The sequence below is a fragment of the Mangifera indica genome, chromosome 1, assembly GCF_011075055.1.
Source record: "Mangifera indica cultivar Alphonso chromosome 1, CATAS_Mindica_2.1, whole genome shotgun sequence".
Taxonomy (NCBI): domain Eukaryota; kingdom Viridiplantae; phylum Streptophyta; class Magnoliopsida; order Sapindales; family Anacardiaceae; genus Mangifera; species Mangifera indica.
In genome coordinates this window covers 24,729,462-24,753,337 of record NC_058137.1, presented here as the reverse complement: position 1 = coordinate 24,753,337, position 23,876 = coordinate 24,729,462, and the positions used below count along the sequence as shown (strand labels likewise).

The 23,876-nt window shown below is 29.0% G+C and overlaps 3 protein-coding genes, 1 long non-coding RNA gene and 1 pseudogene across 4 annotated transcripts; all 5 read right to left on the bottom strand.

The window, feature by feature from the left end:
* Nucleotides 1-2,460: 2,460 nt before the first annotated feature.
* Nucleotides 2,461-6,342, bottom strand: LOC123202855 (cytochrome P450 CYP72A219-like). Its single transcript, XM_044619037.1, has 5 exons — nucleotides 5,952-6,342; nucleotides 4,478-4,695; nucleotides 3,355-3,599; nucleotides 2,887-3,271; nucleotides 2,461-2,801 (listed from the first exon to the last, which is right to left on the bottom strand). The coding sequence occupies exons 1-5, from the start codon at nucleotides 6,244-6,246 to the stop codon at nucleotides 2,688-2,690; spliced, it is 1,257 nt and encodes a 418-aa protein (XP_044474972.1). The 5' UTR covers nucleotides 6,247-6,342; the 3' UTR covers nucleotides 2,461-2,687.
* A 2,456-nt stretch (nucleotides 6,343-8,798) lies between these two features.
* On the bottom strand, nucleotides 8,799-12,467 carry LOC123202533 (cytochrome P450 CYP72A219-like). The gene is made up of 5 exons (XM_044618496.1): nucleotides 11,960-12,467; nucleotides 10,970-11,187; nucleotides 10,149-10,393; nucleotides 9,681-10,065; nucleotides 8,799-9,456 (listed from the first exon to the last, which is right to left on the bottom strand). The coding sequence occupies exons 1-5, from the start codon at nucleotides 12,249-12,251 to the stop codon at nucleotides 9,028-9,030; spliced, it is 1,569 nt and encodes a 522-aa protein (XP_044474431.1). The 5' UTR covers nucleotides 12,252-12,467; the 3' UTR covers nucleotides 8,799-9,027.
* A 4,461-nt stretch (nucleotides 12,468-16,928) lies between these two features.
* Nucleotides 16,929-17,913, bottom strand: LOC123225047 (cytochrome P450 CYP72A219-like). Its single transcript, XM_044648930.1, has 3 exons — nucleotides 17,864-17,913; nucleotides 17,195-17,579; nucleotides 16,929-17,087 (listed from the first exon to the last, which is right to left on the bottom strand). Exons 1-3 carry the CDS (start codon nucleotides 17,911-17,913, stop codon nucleotides 16,929-16,931), a joined length of 594 nt encoding a protein of 197 aa, XP_044504865.1.
* A 145-nt stretch (nucleotides 17,914-18,058) lies between these two features.
* Nucleotides 18,059-18,835, bottom strand: LOC123203039. Its single transcript, XR_006499145.1, has 3 exons — nucleotides 18,715-18,835; nucleotides 18,316-18,409; nucleotides 18,059-18,108 (listed from the first exon to the last, which is right to left on the bottom strand). It is a non-coding gene; the product is annotated as an uncharacterized LOC123203039 (long non-coding RNA).
* Nucleotides 18,836-21,931: 3,096 nt separating this feature from the next.
* Nucleotides 21,932-23,447, bottom strand: LOC123224968 (annotated as a pseudogene).
* Between the last annotated feature and the right edge of the window lie 429 nt (nucleotides 23,448-23,876).

Genomic DNA, 23,876 nt, shown 5'->3' with positions numbered 1-23,876 from the left:
TCAACTTCACTGCTCCATAGCTTCATCATATATAACCATCTTAGGCACATGGATGACTCCTTAACAAGTTAATAAATTTATGATATGATAAATTACACAGTTATATCGTTGGATAGATATTTATTGAAATCATTAAATCTTACTTACGTTTGTCAAATTAGGCAATATGACTATTTCCCACCGAAGCATTTAAGAAATGATATTCAACCCCAGTTTTGCACTTGTACGTTAATTTTGTTTGAAAAAATTTGTTGAAATTTTTTATGAGATTGTTGAAAAGAAAAAAATTGTATAAAAAAATTTTAAATATCATTTTATCCCCAATATTTTATTAAATATATTTTAATTACTAATTTACATTAAATTAAAATAAAATTAATAAAAAATTTAAATTCAAATTTAATAGTTGTCATCGATATTTATTGGTGACAACATTTAAGATCAAACTTGAGTCAAGGTTTGCGATTTCATTATTTGGAACAATATGACAACAAAATGAATTCAAAATCAATTGTTAAGATCACAAAACCGTCCTTTCGAATCAAGTGTCATTATACATGTATTTGTGTTTGAAGGCTCCACCATGTAGAATCCTATCCCAAGTCCAATTTCACTCTCTTTGCCAAGTCAATGAAGCCTTTCTTATCCACACAAAGGTGTTACCACACCATCAATCACAAGAAGGCAAAAAGAGTGTCTCATGGATGCTAGCCAATGTATTCGATTAAGAGAATATCTATTTTGTGAGAAGAAATTTGAGAGAATAATTTTTTCTCTTTTTGTTGAATTTGAATGACTTAGGAGTTTAAGAAAACGTTTAATTTATATGAAACATTCTCATAACCCTAGACACATTTTGACCCCAAACTTTTATTCGTTTTTAATTAGACTCAATAATATGTTCTATATTTATTACCAAATTTCAAGACACATTAACAGAGATATAAATTCATTGTATTCAGGAAAACCCAAGGTGATCACTTTTTATGCAATAAACTCAAACCTCCTAAATCATAACAAACAACCTCATATTGTGTGTAACTTATAAGCTCTCTATTAAATTGATTGTGAATAAAATTGTGATGAATCTAAAATTAATCATCTTTTTTTTCATAGACCAAAACAACCTCTATCAAAATGTCATGACCACCGAATTAACAGAGTATCAACATTAAATTGATTATATCCTTTAATGGTACGATTATCGTGCAATCAAATTCTTTCATGATACTAATATCCCATTAAGGGTGAGACAAAAAAATAATGTCTATCTCAAATTCCTTTAACTTAATGATTTAACTTCAACAATAATGACCAAATATAATTAGATTTGGGCACCAACCTAATCCCATTGTGGGTATAAATTTAATTAGTTATCATATGTCAAATAACGTCACAAGATATCTTCTTTTATACCCGAGAGTAATGAATCCTATATCGATCCACTATAGCTATTCCAATACACTTCTTGATATAGTCAATAACTACCATATTGATAGCTCGACCAAAAAGGCTACATTAGCCCATTGTCAGACTAGATCAATTGGTGTACAAGACATTCCAATAATCTCAAGTCTGAAGGTCACATGTGTTGTTGTTCATTAGAAGATTTGTTCCACAAATATTGAAGTTACCACAACGTGGAATTCCTTCGCGGGTCAATCTTGTGGACATGCAATCAATATGCACTGGCGTGTTGCATCATATTGACAACAACAACTTTGACACATAAGATCTATTACAAGGTATGGTCGTTCAACACGATGATAACCTTATTGCATTTTTTGTGCCCCTGATTAGATTTACCACCAAATGTGTTCACAAAATTCTCACGATCAAATTACATATTGATCCCCTCACTATAGTTATATTAATAGAAACATATTCCTCATACACGCACATTATAAATAAATAAATAAATGATAATTTATTATTATTAAAATATGATACATTGTTCATGTGAAAATTACAAATATAGCCTTGACTATTGGTGTTAGAGTAATTAATTGCCATAACGGTGTCGACTAAAAAACATATAAACTCTCAAATTAGGCTGTCTTAATAAATTACCCTACAACAAATCCAACAAAAAGGTAATATGATATTGGATTAACATACAAATGGTTTAGGAATCAGAAATAAACTATCAAAAAACAATCCAACACTTATTATATAATCACAACAACAACAAACCTTACACAAAACAATTACAAATACACAGTAAGTATGGCAGGATAACTGCCAGCACACGACCCTTTTATTTTTTTTTCTTTTCACTTCTTCAATTATTAGATGCTGATTTCTAAAGTCCTTAGTGACTAATTAAGTTTATAAAAAGATATAACTTACATAAAAGCTATGGATTATATAATACTAAATCTTGTGTAAAACCATGTGAGCACCATGTTGTGGTTGTATAGTTATACCACGAGTTGGGGCATAAAGATAAGTTGGAGAAAGTTGAAAAGAGAAATTCTGCAAAATCATTGTTAAAACTAGTTTTGCTTCTAGCAATGCAAAGTTTTGTCCAATGCATATTCTAGGGCCCCAACCAAATGGGAAGAATGAAACTTGATCATTCTTTGAGGCCTTAGAAACTCCTTTGGAAAATCTATCAGGATTGAAATCCTTTGCATCAACTCCCCAATATTCTTCATCATGATGAACTAGAATTGTTGGTATCGCAATTAAAACTCCGGTGGTATTCTGGCTTCTCCTAATTTGAACTCCTTCATAGTTACTCTTGTAAACAAAGCTACCGGCGGATATAGCCTCAGTGCCTCGTGGAGAATTTTGTTTACCTGAAACACATTTTTAGGAAGTAAGTCTTAAAACATTAAATTCTCTCAAGTAAAGCATAACTTTATAAGGGATATATATGTTTACTTCTTTCAAGCAATTTAACTCATCGAATTGCGGTTCTTTATTTCCGAAAATTTGGAAAACTTCTTCTCTAGCACGATCTTGCCAATCTTGATGCATACACAGTAAAACCATTGTCCATCCAATCAAATTTGTAGTAGTCTCTTGTCCAGCAATATAAAAAAGTTTGCACTCCTCAATCACCTCTTTAATACTCATTCCATTTTCTTTATTCCTATGCTCTTGAATTTCTCTATGATTTGATTCCACTAGTAAACCCAATAAATCATCATTACTTGCTTCTCCAACGCTTAGTGCCTCCTCTCTTATCTTTATGATGTCTTTTATCAACTCTATAATTTTTCTGTTATTGCTTTTCAATTTTCTGTTGGCTTGAGTGGGCAAAAACCTGACAATAGACAAATGAATTTCCTAAGTGCAAGCACGAAATGTACTAGGTAATCTTAATGACTCCAATATAGTTTAAATTACCTCCATCCAGGGATGTGGAAGAAATATAAAACCTGATTCAAAAGACTAAGTTGCTCAGTTATGAGTTCAAATATTTTTCTTCCGTCTTCAAAATTACTACCAAATGCAGTTCGAGAAATCACATCTGCTGTTAAATCCTTGATGTCAGGCCATACGTCTAACTCACAGGATTCTTCATTGGTGATTGAGTTTTTCCATTTCCTTATCATCTCATTGCAACTCAAATACATTTTAGGTAACATATCCTACAAAGAGTGCATAAATTGTTCGTTTAGTAGAAATATATATGCATATATAAACACTACTAAAGAGAAATTCTTAACTTTTACAGTCCTATTTCAGATTTTGCACTAAATAACATGTTTAACAATGTAAGAACAATACATGATAAGTCATATTAGCTGACATATCACAAGCATAAAACAAGAAAGTAACATTACAATCTAACAATATTAGTAAATCAATCTTACTTGTTAGACTTTCATGTTATTAGGAATGCGGTTGGATCAATCTTTAAATCATGAGTCAAGACTTAGATGAAATAAAAATAATTACCCCACATAAAATAATAAAATATGACTTTGAATGAAAAGCAAAAACTGTGTGTCTTTGAATGGGCACCACAAAATTAAAAGACAATGTTATGTGATGACTTTTGGAGGACAGACAGAAGAAAAAATTGCAAATTGTCTAGATGGAAAGCTAGATTCGCCGAGTAAGGGTTTTTTTTTTTTTTTTAAATTGAACTAACATTAATTACCTAGATTTAATAATTTTACTGACAAATTTAAGTGGTTAATAAAAATAAGTTAAATTATGTCATCAGTGTAGACTTTAATATTTATTAGAAAGGTCTAATAACAGATTATTTATTGGTTATATTCTTTTTGCAAAACTTTAATATATAACTTTTGTAATTTAAAGAAGTTTCCAGAATGAAAAACTAGTTACTTCAATGCTAATAAATTTCAAAGAATTTAATCGGTTTAGAAACAAGATGTATCTAGTATTCTTGTAATCTTAATCTAATTTAATTTAATATTTTATAAATTGTGCATAAATTCCGGGAATTATTTTGAATTATTTTTTATAATGTTATGTTAAGGATAGTAAGAAGAAAAACCTTCAACTTGTCTAGATGGAAAGCTGGGTAGGCTATCTTTCTGACTTTGAACCATTGTTCACCCTCATACATCACCATCCCATTGAGAGCCAACCGGTCAAGTGGGCCTCTTTTGGGTTTTTGAAATGTTTCATACCTTAACATCATTTCCCTAATCACTTTGGGTTCTGTGATGTTTATGCTTGGCGTTGGACCCAGCCGAAAGAATGATTTTTTTCCTGCATCCACCATAGGTAATCGTTATTAACCCATAAGTCAGTAAAACTTACTACATATATAGAATGATTAAGCATAAGATTTGCTTTTGATAAGTGTGAAATTATAATATTTTAAATTTTAAAAATAAAATAATATTTAATTATATTTTTATTATAATATTTGAATAATATAATACACAAATTTTAAATTTTTTTTTAATCATAAATAGTGTGAATTTATCATATGTGGGGTCGTAAATAGTCATTTGCCTTTTGACTTCTCTGAAAAATAGGTTTTGTCAATTGTCACCTTTTTTTTTTTTAATTAGAAACATGTTTAAGAAGGATAAAAGACGATAAAGTCATGTATCTGTCATTCATTTGAATGTTACAAAAATTATTTTAAGATTTGTATAAAAATTAAAAAACCTTTTAACTATTTAAATTAAAGTTAAACTTTGATAAATAAATTAAAAAAATAAACTTATCAAATTTAAAGGGAGAGAAATTATTTTCTATCAATTTGGCCATTTCTAAATTCTTTATAAACTACTGATTTCAAAAAATGTGTGTGTATATATATATATATATATATATATATATATATATATATATATATATATATAATTTTAGAAAAAGTTTAGTAATAACAATGGAAAAAAATTATGTTGTACTCCAATAAAAATAATTATAATATTAATAACCTTTTAACATTTTGATGTAGGCCAAAAGACTTATTCTCATTTAAGATATAGTGAACTTTCAAACTCTTATTTTTTAATTTTTAAAAATTCAAACATTTGTTTATAATGAAATTCCTATTAAAAATTTCAAATAAGATTAGAAATATAACCATTATTTATTAAAAAATTTTAAAGTTTTATTATATTTTTCTTTATAAATTTAAAAAACTTACAATTTTCCTAAAACTCAAAATTTGAACACCAATAAATATTCCTAGGATTTGTTAGTCTCTTTTTCGGCATCGATTTACCATTTTTGACAGTTGATTATTCTCTCTCTTATCTTATCTCTCATTTCAGTCCCTTTCTCTTTCCTCTTTAGTCGTCTTTGGGTGTCTTTATTTGAGACGAAGACCATCAGTAATATCAATAGATAAAATTAAGATAAGAATAAAGAAAGATAACCAAAGACGAAAGAAGTGGTGATTGAAGCATATATACAACACATGATGGATTTAATAACTAATTAACTCTCCATTAACTAGTAATTAAGACTTAATTAATTTTAAGTTTGAAGAAAGGAGGTCGGCGTACCGTAGTTGCTGATGATACGATGGTGGAATGGAAGGATTCGCCACCCAACATCGTGGGATACCGGGCTGATGGGTCTGGTTTTTGCTTGTTTTAACACCATCAACATCTCTTTTGTGTCTCCATGAAGAAGCTTGTACGAGTTGCCAGAGAAACCTTCCTTTCGCAGCAAATTCTCTAGCTTCTTTGGCTTCAGCCATATCCAATCCAGAAAAATCCATACACACGCTACAATCGCTGCAAAAACAAACGAGAAGGCCATGGAGGTGACTGTGTCTGTGTCTCTGAACTCCATCATCTGGAAGTGAAAAAAAGAGAAATACAGGAAAATTGTGGATTGAGATGCGTGCCCTGTTTACTGCATCTTTTTTTATATCTGTCAATAAGTATTACAAAATCTCAAAACCCACCTTTAAATTGTTTTTTCGGCTGAACTTATCATCATCACTGTATCAAGAAAGTTTAGATTTTACTAGCTGTAACAGAGGATCGTATTTATATCTTTTTTTTTTTTTGAAATTTTATTACTCCACAATTTTGTTAACAAATTTTAGCACCTTAATATTGAAAAGATAACAAAAACATCCAATATCAAATCTAAAGAACATCACACAAAGGGCGCAGGCATATATGACCAGCTCAAGCACATGGATGGCTCCTTATCAAGTTAATAAATTATTGATATGACAAATTTCCAAAAATTATTGGGGGTGTTTGTACGTTTTAAAAGCCTTCAGCGTTAATATGATATTCTAAAAAATTTTTGCCCGATGAAAAAGGAAAAATTATTCAATAATGAGTCAGATGGATTACAGGCTTGCATGTCAGCAAATAGAAGGTTCTTTTGTATTAAATATCGTTAAACTTAGGACAGATGACTGTTTTCCACCGAAGGCTTAAAGAAACGATATTCTACCCCAATTTTCCACTTGTTTGTTGATTTTGTTTGAAAAAATTTGTTAAAATTTAAAAAGATGGTTGAAAAGCAAAATATTTTTAAATATTATTTTATCTTTAATATTTTATTAAATATATTTTAATTATTATAAAAAAAATAAAATTTCAATTTAATAGTCGCGTCTAATATTCATTGCTGATAACTTTTAAAATAAGAAAGTTTCTAATCTCATTATTCAGAACAATATGACAACGAAATACAATTCAAAATCAAACATTAAGATCTCCATCACACAAAATCCCATCCTAATCTCATTATTCAGGATCAAAGGTCATTATATATGAAATTTTACAAGATTTAGAACATGAAACCTGCGTTTGAAGGCTCCATCACACAAAATCCCATCCCAAATTCATTTTCACTCTTTTCGTCATGTCAACAAAGCCTCACTCATCCACACAAAGTCACTACGACTCTTCGAATCATAAGAAAACAAAAGAGTGTCTCACATGTGCTAGCATGTGTATTCAATTGAGATAATATGTGCTTTGTGAGAAGAAATTTAGGAGAATGATTTTTTCTCTTTTTGTTGAATTCAAATAATCTCCAGGATTAAAAGAAAGTGTTCAATTCATATGAGACATTCTTACAACACTAAACATACACATTTTACTCGACACCATAATTTTTGGTAATTACATTTTGATCCCAAATTTTTAGTCATTCTCAATTAGACCTAATAATGTGTCATATATTTATTACCAAATTTCAAGACACATTAATAGGGATATACATTCATCGTATTCAGTAAAACTAGAGGTGATCACTTTTTATGCAATAAAGTCAAACCTTTTGAGTCATATCAAACAATCTTATATTGTATGTGACTTAGTGGTTCTCATAAAAATGAATAGTAAATAAACTTGTGATGAATCTAAAATTATTCATCTTTTTCTTCATGGACCATGAACAATTTTTAGCAAAATATCATAACCATCCAACTAACAAAAAATCGACATTAAACTTATTATATTTTTCAATGGTACAACAATCAAATCTTTTTATCATACTAATATTCCATCAAGGATGAGATACAAAAGCAATGTCTACCTCAGATTCCTTTGATTTAATGATTTAACGTCAACAACAATGACTAAATATAATTAGATTTAGACACCAACCCAATCCTATTATGGTTACAAATTTAATTGGTTATTATGTGTTAAATAATGTCACGAGATATCTTTTTTTGTACTCGAGATTGATGAATCCTATATTGATCTGCTATATACACTTCTTGGCATAGTCAATAACTACCGTATTGATAGCCTAACAAAGAAGGCTACATTACTCTCTTGTCAAATTAGGTCAATAGGTGTATAGGACATTCCGATGATATTAAATCTGAGGATCACGTGTTACCGTTAATTATAGAATCTATTTCACAAACATTGGGGTTACCACAGGGTAAAATCCTTTGTCGGGTTAATCTCATGAACATGCAATCAACATACACTCATGTATTGTATCATATTGATATCAACAACTTTGACACGTAAAAATTGCTAGGTGTGGTCGTTCAATAAGATGATAACCTTATTGCATTCTTTGTGTCTTTTGTTAGATTGATCACCATATATGATCATATGATTCTCACGATCAAATTACATATTAATTCTCTCACTATAGTTCTATTAATATAAAGACATTCATTATACACATTAGAAACATAAGGAAATGACAATTTATTATTATTAAAATATTATAAATTGTTCATGTGAAAATTACAAATATAGCCTTGATTATTGGTTTTAGAGTAACTGCTATAACAGTGTTGACCGAAAGCATATATACTCCCAAATTAGGATATTTTAATATATTACCCAACAATTAATCCAACAGAAAGGTAATATGATATTGGATTAACATACAAATGGTTTAGGAAACAAAAATAAACTCATCAAAAACAATCCATCACCTATTATATATTCACAATAGCAACAAACCTTACACAAAACAATTGCAAATGCACAGTATGATAGGATAACTACTAGCACAAGACCTTTTTATTTTTTTTCTTTTCACTTCTTCATTTATTAGACGTTGATTTCTAAAGTCCTTAGTGACTAATCAAGTTTATAAAAAGATATAACTCATATAAAAGCTATGGATTATATTATTCTAAATCTTGTGTAAAACCATGTGAGCACCATGTTGTGGTTGCATAGTTATACCACGAGCTGGGGCATGAACATAAGTTGGAGAAAGTTGAAAAGAGAAATTCTGCAGAATCATTGTTAAAGCTAGTTTTGCTTCTAACAATGCAAAGTTTTGTCCAATGCATATTCTAGGGCCCCAACCAAATGGGAAGAATGAAACTTGATCATTCTTTGAGGCCTTAGAAACTCCCTTGGAAAATCTATCAGGATTGAAATCCTTTGCATCAGTTCCCCAATATTCTTCATCATGATGAACTAGAATTGTTGGTATCGCAATTGAAACTCCAGGTGGTATTCTAGCTTCTCCTAATTTGAACTCCTTCATAGTTACTCTGGTAAACAAAGAAGCTGGTGGATATAGCCTTAATGTCTCGTGGAGAATTTTGTTTACCTAGAAGACATTTTTAGAAAGAAAGAGTCTTAAAACATTAGATTGTTAGGATCCCAATACAAAGTATAGGACTTGGATCCCAAGTTAAAAAGTATGAGATTTTTATATAGGGTTTATATGACTTTGAGTTATTCAATCTTAATAGTTGACTTTTGAAGTATGATTCTATAAGATTCATATGACAAGTTCTATCAAATAACTTTATAAGGGATGTGTTTACTTACTTCTTTCAAGTGGTTTAACTTATCGAATTGCAGTTCTTTATTTCCGAAAACTTGGAAAACCTCTTCTCTAGCACGATCTTGCCAATTTTGATGCATACACAATAAAACCATTGCCCATCCAATCAAATTTGTAGTAGTCTCTTGCCCGGCAAGATAAAAAAGTTTGCACTCCTCAATCACCTCTTCAATACTCATTCCATTTTCTTTATTCCTATGCTCTTGAATTTCTTTATGATTTGATTCCACTAATAAACCCAATAGATCATCATAACTTGCTTCTCCAACTTTCAGTGCCTCCTCTCTTTTCTTGATGATGCCTTTTATCAATTCTACAATTTCTTTGTTATTGCTTTTCAATTTTCTGTTGGCTTGAGTGGGCAAAAACCTGAAAATAGACAAATAAATCTCTTACGTACAAGCATGAAATGTACCGAGTAACCTTAATGATCCCTGTTTAGTTTAAATTACCTCCATCCAGGGATGTGAAAATAGTAGAAAACCTGATTCAAAAGACTGAGTTGTTCAGTTATGAGTTCAAATATTTTTTTTCTGTCTTCAAAACTACTACCAAATGCAGTCCGAGAAATCACATCTGCTGTTAAAGCCTTAATGTCAGGCCATACGTCTAACTCACAGGATTCTTCATTGGTGACTGAGGTTTTCCATTTCCTTATCATCTCATTGCAACTCAAATGCATTTTCGGTAACATATCCTAAAAGAAAAAGAAACAAAAGGAAAATATGAGGTTAAATATGACTTTGAATGAAAAGTAAAAACTGTAAATCTTTGAATGGGCACCACATAATTAAATGATAATGTTATGTGATGACTTTTGGAGGACAGATAGAAGAAAAAATTTCAAATTGTCTAGATGGAAAGCTAGGTTCGCTACATTAGAATCATGAGCTAACATTAATGATGTTGATTAAATAAAATCAAATAATTAAACAATTTAATAAAATTTTTACAATTAAACTTAAGTTATTAATAAAGATAAATTCAATGATGTTAATAATATCAACCTTAAGATTTATTATAAGGGTCTTTTTAAATTTTAAAATACAACTTTCGATCATTTAGAGAGGTTTCAAGATACGAAGACCAATTACTTCAATACTAGTAAATTTTAAGAATAATGAATTTGGAAACATAACATATCTGGTATTCTTGTAATCTTAATCCAGTTTAATTTAATATTTTATAACTGTACATAGACTCTGGGAATTATTTTGAATTATTCTTGATAATGATATGTCATGACCTTTTGGAGGATAGAAAGAAGAAAAACCTTCAACTTGTCAAGATGGAAAGCTGGGTTGGCTATCTTTCTAACTTTGAACCATTGTTCACCCTCATACATCACCATCCCACTGAAAACCAGCCGGCCAAGTGGGCTGCTCTGGGGTTTTTGAAATATTTCATACCTTAACATTATTTCCCTTATTAATTTTGGGTCTGTGATGTTTATGCTTGGTATTGGACCCAGCCAAAAGAACGAATTTTTTCCTGCATCCACCATAGGTAATTGTTATTGACCCATAAGTTAGTAAGACTAACTAAATATAGATATAGAATGGCTGAGTATGAGATTTGCTTTCAACGCTATCACAGTGCTCAAAATTTTAACAGGTATGTTTAGAAAAAATTTAAATTTTGACAACGAAATAATATTTAATTATATTTTTATTATAATATTTTAATAAAATGATATAAATACTAATTGATGGTAAACAATAAATGTTGTCTTTGATAAATAGATTAAATTTTTTTTTTTAAAGTAATACTATATTTATTTTTTTGAATATATTTATTTATATTATTATATAATTAAATATTATTTTATTTTTAATTAAAAATTCTCCCCTGTTAAAAATCCTTTCTCTCAGACGTGTTAAAGAGAAAGGGAGAGATTGGCGTTTGTGGTTCGCGTGGAAAGAGTTTGCGTAAGAGTTTACGTAAGGGAAAGAGAACGGCCCCACAGAAATGTGCAATTCTGATGTTGCAGGCCATCTCGGTGCGGTTTGGCGAAAAGGGGTTTTGCCAATTCGCATCCTTCTTTTTTATGAAAAACATGTTTGAGGAGGAGGAAAAAAAAAAAAGAAACAGCAAAAAAATTGAAGCAAAACTGAGGAATAATATAGGAGAAAGATAAAGTCATGTGTCCATCGTTAACTAGTTGACGTTTTAAAAATTATTTCAAAATTACTAATTAACATCTCCATTAATTAGTAATTAAATCTTAAATAATTGCAAGTTTGAAGAGAGAAGGTCGGCGTACCATAGATGCTGATGATACGATGGTGGAATGGAAGGATTCGCCACCCAATATCGTGGGAGCCGGGGCTTATAGGTCTGGTTTTTGCTTCTTTTGACAGCATGAACATCTCCTGAGTGTCTCCATGAAGAAGCCTGTACGAGTTGCCAGAGAAACCTTCCTTTCGCAGCAAATTCTCTAGCTTCTTCGGCTTCAACCATACCCAATCTACAAAAAACCATACACATAATCCAATCGCTGCAAAAACAAACGACAAGGCAATGGATGCGACTGTGTCTGTGTCTGTGAATTCCATCTTCAGGAAGTGAGAAAAAGGAGAAATAGAGGAACGTTGTGGATTGAGATGCGTGGCCTGGATACTGCGTTTCTTTTTTTATCTCTATCAAGAAGTATTACAAAAATTGTAAGCGCACCTTAATATTTAAAAGGTAAACAAAATCATCCAGTATCTAATCTAAATAACATCACACCAAGAGCCAAGGCATATATGACCATATGAGGCACATGGATGGCTCCTTTACAAGATAATAATTTTATGATAAATTACATAGTTATATATTTGGTTGGATATTTATTAAAATCGTTAAACCTCACTTATATATGTCAAATAGGAGTTGTTTGTTATATTTCAAAAGCCGTTAGTGTTAATATAATATTCTCAAAATTTGTTGGCTGATTGTAGGAGATTCAATAATGAGGAAGGCATGCATACTTAGAAAGAGTAGTATTATATGTATAATTTTTGTATATAATTTTATGTATAAATAACGATATGTTATTATGTGATTAAATAACAACTAATCTTATGGTGAAACATTATTATTTGTATATAAAATTATACATAAAAATTATACTTATAGTTTTATTGCACCAAAAAATAAAAGAATCTTTTGTATAGTATACTGTATAACATAGGCCACATAATAATTTACTCCCCAAGGTTTAAGGATGTGAAGATTCTACCCCAATATTCCACTAGTTTGTCAATTTTATTAAAAAAAATATGATTAATTTTTTTTTTTGTAAGATTGATGAAAAGTTAAAAGAGAAAAAACCTCCTAGCTAAATAATATTTGATCTCCAAAATTTTATGGAATATATTTTTTTTTTAATTTCTAACTTATATTAATTTTAATTTAATTTAATAATTGTCAATAATATTCATCATCGACAACATATAAAAACACTAGTTGATATAATTTTGATTGAAATCACTTCAAATCGATACAATTTCAGTCAAGAACCGCATTAATGAATGTGGTTTTGATTGAAATCAAAACTAAATTAGTATAATTTTAGTCAAGAATTACACATTGCAAATCTTGACTAAAATAAAAATTGTAGGGGTGAGATGAAAATGAAGGGGAAAAAAGTGTGTAAGGTTAACATTAATTTGTTTATACTGTCGAAGATATAAGTGATATTAAATAAAATGACTTACATATTTTTTGACTATTAAACTAATGATAAATTTAAAATAGAGTTTTTAAATTTAATGGTTAGACTACTAATTTCATAAAACTTCGGATGGAAAATAGTTAGTTGGCCTAAAACATACTATCATACGTACTAATCATAGATTGGAGTGTTAAACTTGATTATCTAAGAGTATAAGTCAGATTTTTTATTACCAGCCTATTTAAAATATATAACTTGATTCTTTAGGCTGTATGTATAAATGTATATACGTTTAAGTTTAAGTTTCTTTTGGGGATATATTAAGATCAAAATTTTAATTTATTTGATTCATTAATTATAAAATTGATTATTAAATCTAGAGTTTACCTTATTTAATAAAATTAATTTGATTTTAAATATGATAATCTAGTTCAAATAAATTTTTTTATTAAATATATATATACATACACGCACATGGACAGAACAAAATTTAAAATTTAAAATAAAGACAAATGCTAATAGTTTAAGATGACGTCTAGAATGATGTAATTGCCTAAATCTAGAAAAAGGGTGTAGTCACTCCGACAAACTTGACCCTATTGTCTCTTTCTAGAAAAAATTGATCATTGAGGTTTTTTTTTTTTTTTAATTTTATAGATAATTTTTCACTTTATAGACCGGGTTGAGCAGCCAAGTTCACACTATATAATTGAAAAAGCATATTATTATTAGGGGGTTAGTTAAATTATTATTTTAATTCGGGATGCGTATTATTGGATTTGATAGATATACTTGCCAAATGTCTACGACCACTTAAAATTAAAAACTCAAAATTAAATGAAATGATAATTTTTTAATTTTAAGTTAAAAAAATTTATTTATTCACCTGTCCATCAATTTTACTACCTAATTTAACTGTAACAGGATAAAAAATAATTTACATAAGAACAATATTATACATATCTATTTTAGATACATAAATATATATATATATATATTATCATATAATTAAGTATTATTTTATTTTTAATTTAAAATTATCTATTTATATGTGATAAATATAAATATGTACTTATTTATCTATTTAAAATAAATATATATAATTTTATTGTTTATATAAATAAAATGCTTTTAGCAGTTTTTCTTGGGTTTATCAACTGAAAACAAAAATTGAAGTATGAGTTTCAATAGTTTCATATTGTTAATGTGAAACAATTTCCGACCTCTTTAAAATGTCTTTAGTCAGATTCAGGAGGAGAGTCCCATTAGCTTGCAGTCACAGCCAAAACAACATATTTGAGTGAGTTTGGTTTTGGGAATCTTTTATTATAAAAAAAAAAAAAATTTCACAATGTCATATATTATATGCAATATTATTAGATATAAATTATTATTATATATAATATGTATAAAAAATTATATTATATAATTTATAATAATAAAATAATACTAAAATATTATTTTACTTAATTATTTTAAAAATATTATTGAGTATAAATAAGTATTGTGCGTTACTTTATGATTCTCTCATCACTTTTGGAAATTCTTGTCAATATATTATAGCCTATTTTGACACCTTTTTGGAACAACTGTTCTGTTAGTTGAAAAGTTTAGGATGAAAACTCAAGTTTGAGATAAAATAACAATTACATCAATCATAAGATTCTTCTTTTTTTTTATGTGTGCTTTTGTCAACCACATGTGTTGACATTACTTACACATAAAAATACTACTTAAAAATGTGATGTCTATAATACATATCCATATGGAAACGAATTTCCTCAAATTACACAAATATAATTTGAGGGAGGATTTGGAAGTTGTGCAAGCTCAAATGATACATTGACATGCACCTATCAAAGTTTTAGACAGTTACCCATATGGCCCTAGCCCATTTTGACAAATTACAACTCCGACAAATGTAACATTTGCATATATCATAAGCGTTCACTTTTTTACCAAACAAAAGTTTGAATATGTGATCAAACAAAATTGAAATTAGTGACTATGATCATGAGATTTGATATCACTTAGATTTGACTAAAATAAGACTAATGTTGTGGTAGATACTTTGAGTAGAAAAGTCTTTTTATCCCATAATATAATATCTCCTAAAATAATTGAAAATAAATAATATAGACATTTTTAGTGACAAACCTATAATTTATTGAATGAGAGCCCGCGTGACTCTATCATTGTTAAAAGTGGAAACACATTAAGTTGTGTCTAAACAATTTTTTGGCTCAAATTCAACTCAAATTTATTAATCCAAAGTTACAAGTAGTTCAAGTTAAAACGACCAACTTAAATTCAAGTTAGAATGTTATATTTAAAAAAATGAATATTTGAATATTAATTGTTTAAACATGAAAGAAAGTTAAAATGGTATACATGAATATCTTCAATTATCAAGTTTGAAAATCACATGCATCACCATCCATTAAAGCATTTGTTCCATACATACCAAGCACTATTATATAGAATTCTTTGGCATGGCTGTTCAATGAACATACAATCAATATGTACCTATATGTTACAATAAATTGAGACAAATAATTTTGATACGTGAGATCTGTTACTAGATAGAGTTATTTTACAGGATAATAATCTTATTGCATCCTTTGTGTCTTTGATTTGAATAATGTTAAGGTTATGAACACTTTTATATTGATCACCATACGTGCTCATAGAATTCTTAAAGTCAAATTACTTGTTAATCATCTTGTCATAATTCTATCAATCTAAAGACATTTATTATACATACACATAGAAACAAATGAAGAAATTTCAATTTATTATATACAAAAAATGATACATTGTTTATATGAAAATTACAAATATAATCTTAATGGTTGGCTTTAGAGTATCTACTATATAAAAGTGTTGACTAAAATCATATAAACCCTCAAGTTAGGTTTTTTTAATTAAATTCCAAACAAAAAAAATCCAATTAAAAGGTAATATAATGTTGGATTAACATTCAAATGGTTTAGGAATCGGAAATAAACTCATCAAAAGCAATCCAACACTTACTATATATTCACAATGGAAACAAACTTTACACAAAACAAGTACACAATAAGTATGGCAGGATAACTACCAACGCAAGATCCCCTTCAATTTTTTCTTTTCACTTCTTAATTTATTTGATGCTTATTTTTAAAGTCCAAAGTGACTAATCTAGTTATAAAAAGATAATAACTTACATCAAAGCTATGGATTATCAATAAAATTATATATATATACTTTTGAGTACATACATAATATGTTATCATGTGATAACATTGCTCATGGATTATATAATACTAAATCTTCCGTAAAACCATGTGAGCACCATGTTGTGGATGTATGGTTGTACCTAGAGTTGGGGCATGAACATAAGTTGGAGAAAATTGAAAAGAAAATTTAGCAAAATCATCGTTAAAGCTAATTTTGCTTCAAGCAATGCAAAGTTCTATCCTATGCATATTCTAGGACCCCAACCAAATGGGAAGAATGAGACTTGATCATTTTTTGAGTCCTTAGAAACTCTCTTGGACAATCTATCAATATTGAACTCCTTTACATCAGCTCCCTAATATTCTTCATCATGGTGAACTAGAATTATTGGTAATGCAATTAAAACTCCAGGTGGTATCTTGACTCCTCCTAATTTGTACTCCTTCATAGTTACTTTGTTAGTCAAAGCTACTAGTGGATATAGTCTCAGTGTCTCATGGAGAATTTTGTTTAGCTGAAACGCATTTCCAGGGAAATTAATTAACCAATGTGAAGGAAGAGTCTTAAAACATTGAATTCTCTCAAGTAAAACATAACTTTATAAGGTATGTGTTTACTTACTTCTTTCAAGCGGTTTAACTCATCAAATTGTGGCTCTTTGTTTTCGAAAACTTGGAAAACTTCTTCTCTAGCACGATCTTGCCAATTTTGATGCATACACAATAAAACCATTGTCCATCCAATCAAATTTGTTGTAGTCTCTTGTCCAACAAGATAAAAAAGTTTGCACTCCTCAATCACCTTTTCAATACTCATTCCACTTTCCTTGTTCCCATGCTTTTGAATTTCTCTATGATTTGATTCCACTAACAAACCCAATAGATCATCATAACTTGTTTCTCCAACCTTTAGTGCCTCATCTCTTTTCTTTATGATGCCTTTTATCAATTCTATAATTTCTCTATTATTGCTTTTCAATTTTCTATTGGTTTGAGTAGGCAAAAACCTGAAAATAGACAAATTAATCTTCTAAGTGCAAGCATGAAATGTATAGAGTAACTTTATTATAAAATAGATTAAAGACAGTATCTACAAAGGAATGGAGCAAACGTTATGATGCTTAATTTTACCATTTTGCAAGTTCATTTACAAAATTAAAAATCACAATTTAGTTGAGTCAATTTTATGTAAAGTACTTTCTATGCATGGAGTTATTTTCATTTTTCGAAATTATTCATCATAAATTTCAATAAAATAAAAATAAAATGACCCTAATTTAGTTTAAATTACCTCCATCCGGGGATGTGGAAGAAGTAGAAGACCTGATTCAAAAGACTCATTTGTTTAGTCAGAAGTACAAATATTTTTCTTCTGTCTTCAAAACCACTACCAAATACAGTCTGAGAAATCACATATGTTGTTAAAGTTTTGATGTCAGGTCATACGTCTAACTCATAGGATTCTTCATTGGTGATTTAGTTTTGTGATTTCCTTATCATCTCATTGCAACTCAAACACATTTTAGGTAACATATCCTACAAAGAAAAAGAAAAGAAAAAAAAGGACAATGTGAGGTTGATTATCTCAATGTAAGAGTGCATAAATTTTAGATTCAGAAGAAAACATATGCATATAGACACTCTACTAAAGAGAAATTCTTAACTTTTACAGTCCTATAATTAAATTATTATGTTTGATAATGTTATGTGATGACTTTTTTGGAGGGTAGAAAGAAGAAAAACCTTCAACTTGTCTAGATGGAAAGCTGGGTTGGCTATCTTTCTGACTTTGAACCATTGTTCACCCTCATACATCACCATCCCATTGAACACCAACCTGTAGGAAATTAGAGAATTAACTCACAATACACATTAAAAAAAACTGAACAAGTCTGGAGGAAGAAACTTTAATAAATTTAAAATTAAAGAAAGATTTCATTAAACACGTAAGTGAGCATTTAAATGAAGACTCTCTCAACTTAGTTGTTACACCACAAAGCCATGACTCCTAATTTTTCTAACAGACACTTAGTGGACAACCCACTACTTAGACTTATTCAACATTAATTCTAGGAACTAACATCCACAAACCGGTAATATAGCAACAGTAAAAGACCACACTTGAATTATTTCCAACACAACCGGCTAAGTGGGCTTCTGTTGGGTTTTTGAAATATTTCATACCTTAACATAATTTCCCTTATCAATTTGGGGTCTGTGATGTTTATGCTTGGTGTTGGACCCAGCCGAAAGAATGAATTTTTTCCTGCATCCACCATAGATAATTGTTATTGATCCTAAATTAGTAAAACTTGCTAAGTATAGAATGATTCAGTATAAGATCTGCTTTAAACTCTGCATAATCATATATTACAGTGCTCAAAATTTTGATTTTTCTATGTTTTCTATTTAATTAAGTTCCAAAAGAATTCTCATTATCCTCAGTTTAAGTCAAAAGTATTGATAGACAATGAAGCATAATCCAATCGGCTTCAGTGATACCCTCTCCACAAAAACCCATACACAAAATCCAATCGCTGCAAAAATAAACGACAAGGCAATGGATGCGACTGTGTCTTTGTCTGTGAACTCCATCTTCAGGAAGTGAGAAAAAAGAGAAATACAGGAAATTGTGGATTGACATGCATGGCCTGTTTACTGCGTCTCCTTTTTAAGTATCTATCAAGAAGTATAACAAAAATTCTAAACGCATCCTAATATTTAAAAGGTAACAAAATCATCCAATATCTAATCGAAATAACATCACAGCAAGGGTGAATGCATATATGACCATACGAGGCACATGGATAGCTCCTTTACAAGATAATAATTTTATGATAAATTACAAAGTTATATGCTTGGTTCGATGTTTATTAAATTTGTTAAATCTCACTTATTTTTGTCAAATAGGGGTTGTTTGTCATGTTTCAAGAGCTGTTAGTGTTAATATAATATTCTCAAAATTTGTTGGCTGGTTGTAGGAGATTCAATAATGAGGAAGGCTTGCATTCTAGAAACTATAGTATTATGTACAAATTTTTGTATATAATTTTATGTATAAATAATAATATATTATGATGTGGTTAGATAATTAAAAATAAAAAATAAAAATACTTAATTATATGATAATATATAATTATTTATGTATAGAATTTACACAAAAATTATATACATAATTTTATGATACCAAAGAATAGAAGGTTCTATTGTGTAGTACAACTTGATTCTCTAAACTCCATATATAAGGGTTTTTAAATTTAAATTTTTTTTGATGATATATTAAAATCAAACTTTTGATTTATCTAATTTATTGATTGTAAAATTAATTATTAAATTTAAAATTTATTTTATTCAATATAATTAATTCGATTCTAAATATGATGATTCAGTTTGAATAAAATTTATTGATATACACACCCAAAAGAAAAGCAAAATTTAAGTTATAAATTAAAGACGAATGCTAATAGTGTAAGATGATGTCTAGAATGATGTAATTGCCTATAAAAAAGGTGTAATCACTCCGACAAACTAGGCCTCATTGTCCATTTCTAGAAAAATTCCGTCATTAAGTTTTTTTTTTTTAATTTTATAGAAAATTTTTTACTTTAAAATACGGGTTGAGCATATTATTATTAAGGGGTTAGTTAAATTATTATTTTAATTCGGATGCGTATTATTAGATCTGACAGATATACTTGCCAAATGTCTACTTCCACTCAAAATTAAATGAAATCATATTGTTTAATTTTAAGTTTGAAAATTTTATTTATTTACCTAGTCATCAATTTTACTATCTAATTTAACTGTAAAAAGGTAAAAAATAATTTATATAAGAATAATATTATACATACTTATTTTAGATACATAAATATATATATGTTTATATATATTATCATATAATTAAATATTATTTTATCTTTAATATATAAAAATATATATTTATTTATGTATTTAAACTGAGTATATATAGTTTTATGTTTTATATAGTCCAAATGCTTTTAGCAGTTTTACTTGGGTTTATCAACTAAAAACGAAGAGTGAAGTGTTCATATTATGAATGAAAAACAATTTCTGACCTCTTTAAGATGTCTTTAGTCAGGTTCGGGAGGAGAGTCCATTAGTTTGCAGCCATAGCTACAACAACATTTTTGAGTGTGTTTGGTTTTGAGAATTTTTTATTATAAAAAATAAAATATTTTCACAATATTATATATTATATTTAATATATTATTATATTTAATATGTATAAAAAATTATATTGTATAATTTATAATAATAAAATAAAATAAAAATATTATTTTATTTAATAGTTTTTAAAAGATTATTAAACATAAATATGGATTGTATGCTATTTTATCATTCTTTCATCACTTTTGGAAATTTTTGTCAATGTATTATACCCATTTTGACTTTTTTTGGAGCAATTGTTCTGTTCGTTGAAAAGCTTAGGATGGAAAATCGAGTTACAGAAAAAATAACAATTATATCAATCATAAGAAATTTTTTTTATTTGTGTGAAATTTATGACTTTAACAGTTTAAAAATAGTCATTATAAATCTATTTTCCATTATCAACCATCATTATAACTTTCGTCATTAAAAATATTAATTATAAAAGTAAAAAAAAATTTCTCTTTGTTAAAGCCTTTTTTTATAATATTATTTTTTATATGAGTTTTATAATGTATAGGTTATTTATAAACTTAATTTTATTTGTATCATACAATTGGGTTTAGATAAAACAAATAGTCAATCATATAATTTTATATTGTTATAAATTTAGATACACTTTTGTTAAATATTAAAAGCATAAGTGGTATTTCCAATTTAAAAGATGCAATTCTGCAACATCTGTTTTTGTAGAACAGATAGAGGGCTTGTTTTATTTGTCTCTTAAAAAACCGTAGCGCAGACCCTTGAGTATTTGGATGATTTAATTACAGTTCTTGGAGAAGACACTGAGAGAGCTAAATCCACATGCACTCTTATCTGTTTCTGCAAAAGTAAATGCTTAGAGAGTTACATTTTTTAAAGAAGAAGTATCACTTATGCTTATAATATATGGTTACGTAGAGCAGTGTGCAACAAACATAATCTTTGGAACTTAAAACATTAAGGTAAATTATACAAAATAATTTGGGTAACGTAAAAATGAGATTTTAAGTATGAGAATAAAAGTTTAAATTTTATTTAATAATATTTCAAAATTAAACTCTTGATTTAAATGATATAACAATTATAAAATTGGTCATTGCATTATGAGTTTCACATGTTGATACATTAATATACTTAGTTTGTCATTCACGGTAACATAATAACACTAATGTTTCAACAGTTTACTGCTAATTAATCTTATTTGTCAACACAGTTGACTGCTTTTCTTCAAAATCAAGTGGGCACCATGTTCCGGATTAACAGTAATAAGATGGAGATAACTCAAATGCAAAGTTTTGCAGAATTAAAACCAAAGCCATTTTTGCCTCCATGAGAGCAAAATTTTGACCAATGCATATTCTAGGACCCCATCCAAAAGGGACAAACGAAACTTGACTCTTCGCCGCCTTTGAAATCCCTTCAACAAACCGCTCCGGTTTAAACTCCGCCGCATCATCAAGCCGAAACTCTTGATCACGGTGAACCAGTATAACCGGCGTTTGAACCTCAACTCCAGCAGGCAGTGACAAGTCTCCAAGCTTTATCTCTTCCCCAGCAACTCGATCAAGAGCAACTGCTAGAGGGTATAACCTGAGCACCTCATATAGTATCATTGAGACCTGAGCAATCAAAATTAGAATCAATACATCAAAATCGAATTCGAAAGAATAAGAGAAAGAGAATTTTTCTATGATAGAAGCTTACAACTTTCAAGTGATTCAATTCATCAAAGCTAGGCTTCTTATCCCCAAATACTTGGAAAACCTCTTATCTTGCACAAGCTTGCCAATCTTGATGCTTACTTAATAAAACCAGAGTCCATACAAGCAAAACGGAGGTGGTCTCTTGACCAGCAAAGTAAAATAGCTTACACTCTTGAATCACCTCATCTATTGTCATCCCAACATTTTTGTTGTTTCCATCCTCTTTAATTTCCCTAAAATTGGATTCCATGAGTAAACCTAGTAAGTCATTCTTTGGAGCTTCACTTCTCTTCATCTTCTCTCTATTCTTAATGATACTCAAAAGTAAGGCTCGTATTTTAACGTCTATCCGTTTCAATCTCCTATTCCTCTTTGTAGGTAAAAACCTGCATACATATAAGCAATAGATATTATTGACATAATTTTCTAGTTTCAATATTAGATATTGTTTTACCTTCATCTGGGAATGTAAACAGATCGTATAATCTGTTGTGTGATATCAACTAATTCTTTGGGGAGTCGGAATATCTTTCTTCCTTCTTCGAAGTTGCTTCCAAATGCTGTTTTAGAAATCACATCACCTGTCAAATAAACAAGATACGACCATACATCCAACTCACATGATCCTTCTGCGGAGATCAACTTTTCCCATTTGCTAATCATCTCATTACAAACTTGATAGGATTCAGGTAACATAAGCTGTAACAAGTCATTATTATTAGGCAAATATGCTTGATCATATTGTTATTTGTATAGAGCAGAAAAACCTGTGCCATAAAAAATTTACAGTGCCATATTAGTAAATGGAAAAAATAAATGATTTATTGACCTTCAACTTAACTAGATGGAACGCTGGTTCGATGATCCTTCTATGTTTGGCCCACTTCTTCCCCTCATGCTCTGCAAGTCCAGTTGCAAGATAATTTGCCAGTGGGTTTCCCTGAGATCTATGAAAATCATCAAGTCTGGAAAATATGTCTTTTATTTGTTCAGCATTCATGATGGTCACCTGGGTATTGGACCAACTATATTGATAGCTCAACAAAGAAGGCTACATTAGCCTATTGTCAAACTAAGTCAATTGACGTACAAGACATTTTAATGATCTCAAGTCACATATGTTATTTTTCATTAGAAAATTTGTTTTACAAACATTGGGATTACCACAATGTGGAATTCCTTTGCGAGTCAATCTCGTGAACATGCAATCAACATGTATTCACATATTGCATCATATTGACACCAACAACTTGGACACATAAGATCTATTACAAAGTATGGTTGCTCAATAAGATGATAACTTTATTGCATTTTTTGTGCCCTTGGTTAGATTTACCACCAAACGTGTTTATAAAATTCTCACTATCAAATAACATATTGATCCCCTCACTATACTTCTATTAATATAAAGACATTTCTCATGCACATATACATACATACACATTA

Coding starts and splice junctions, on each gene's coding strand:
- LOC123202855 (XM_044619037.1), bottom strand. CDS start 6,246: ATGATGGAGTTCAGAGACACAGACACAGTCACCTCCATGGCCTTCTCG. Junction 3,272..3,354: donor TTCCACATCCCTGGATGGAG/GTAATTTAAACT, acceptor GTCTATTGTCAG/GTTTTTGCCCACTCAAGCCA. Junction 2,802..2,886: donor AGTTAAATTGCTTGAAAGAA/GTAAACATATAT, acceptor AATGTGTTTCAG/GTAAACAAAATTCTCCACGA.
- LOC123202533 (XM_044618496.1), bottom strand. CDS start 12,251: ATGGAATTCACAGACACAGACACAGTCGCATCCATTGCCTTGTCGTTT. Junction 11,188..11,959: donor TCGTATCATCAGCATCTATG/GTACGCCGACCT, acceptor TGGTGGATGCAG/GAAAAAATTCGTTCTTTTGG. Junction 9,457..9,680: donor AGTTAAACCACTTGAAAGAA/GTAAGTAAACAC, acceptor AATGTCTTCTAG/GTAAACAAAATTCTCCACGA.
- LOC123225047 (XM_044648930.1), bottom strand. CDS start 17,913: ATGAGTCTTTTGAATCAGGTCTTCTACTTCTTCCACATCCCCGGATGG. Junction 17,580..17,863: donor TTCCACATCCCCGGATGGAG/GTAATTTAAACT, acceptor GTCTATTTTCAG/GTTTTTGCCTACTCAAACCA. Junction 17,088..17,194: donor AGTTAAACCGCTTGAAAGAA/GTAAGTAAACAC, acceptor AATGCGTTTCAG/CTAAACAAAATTCTCCATGA.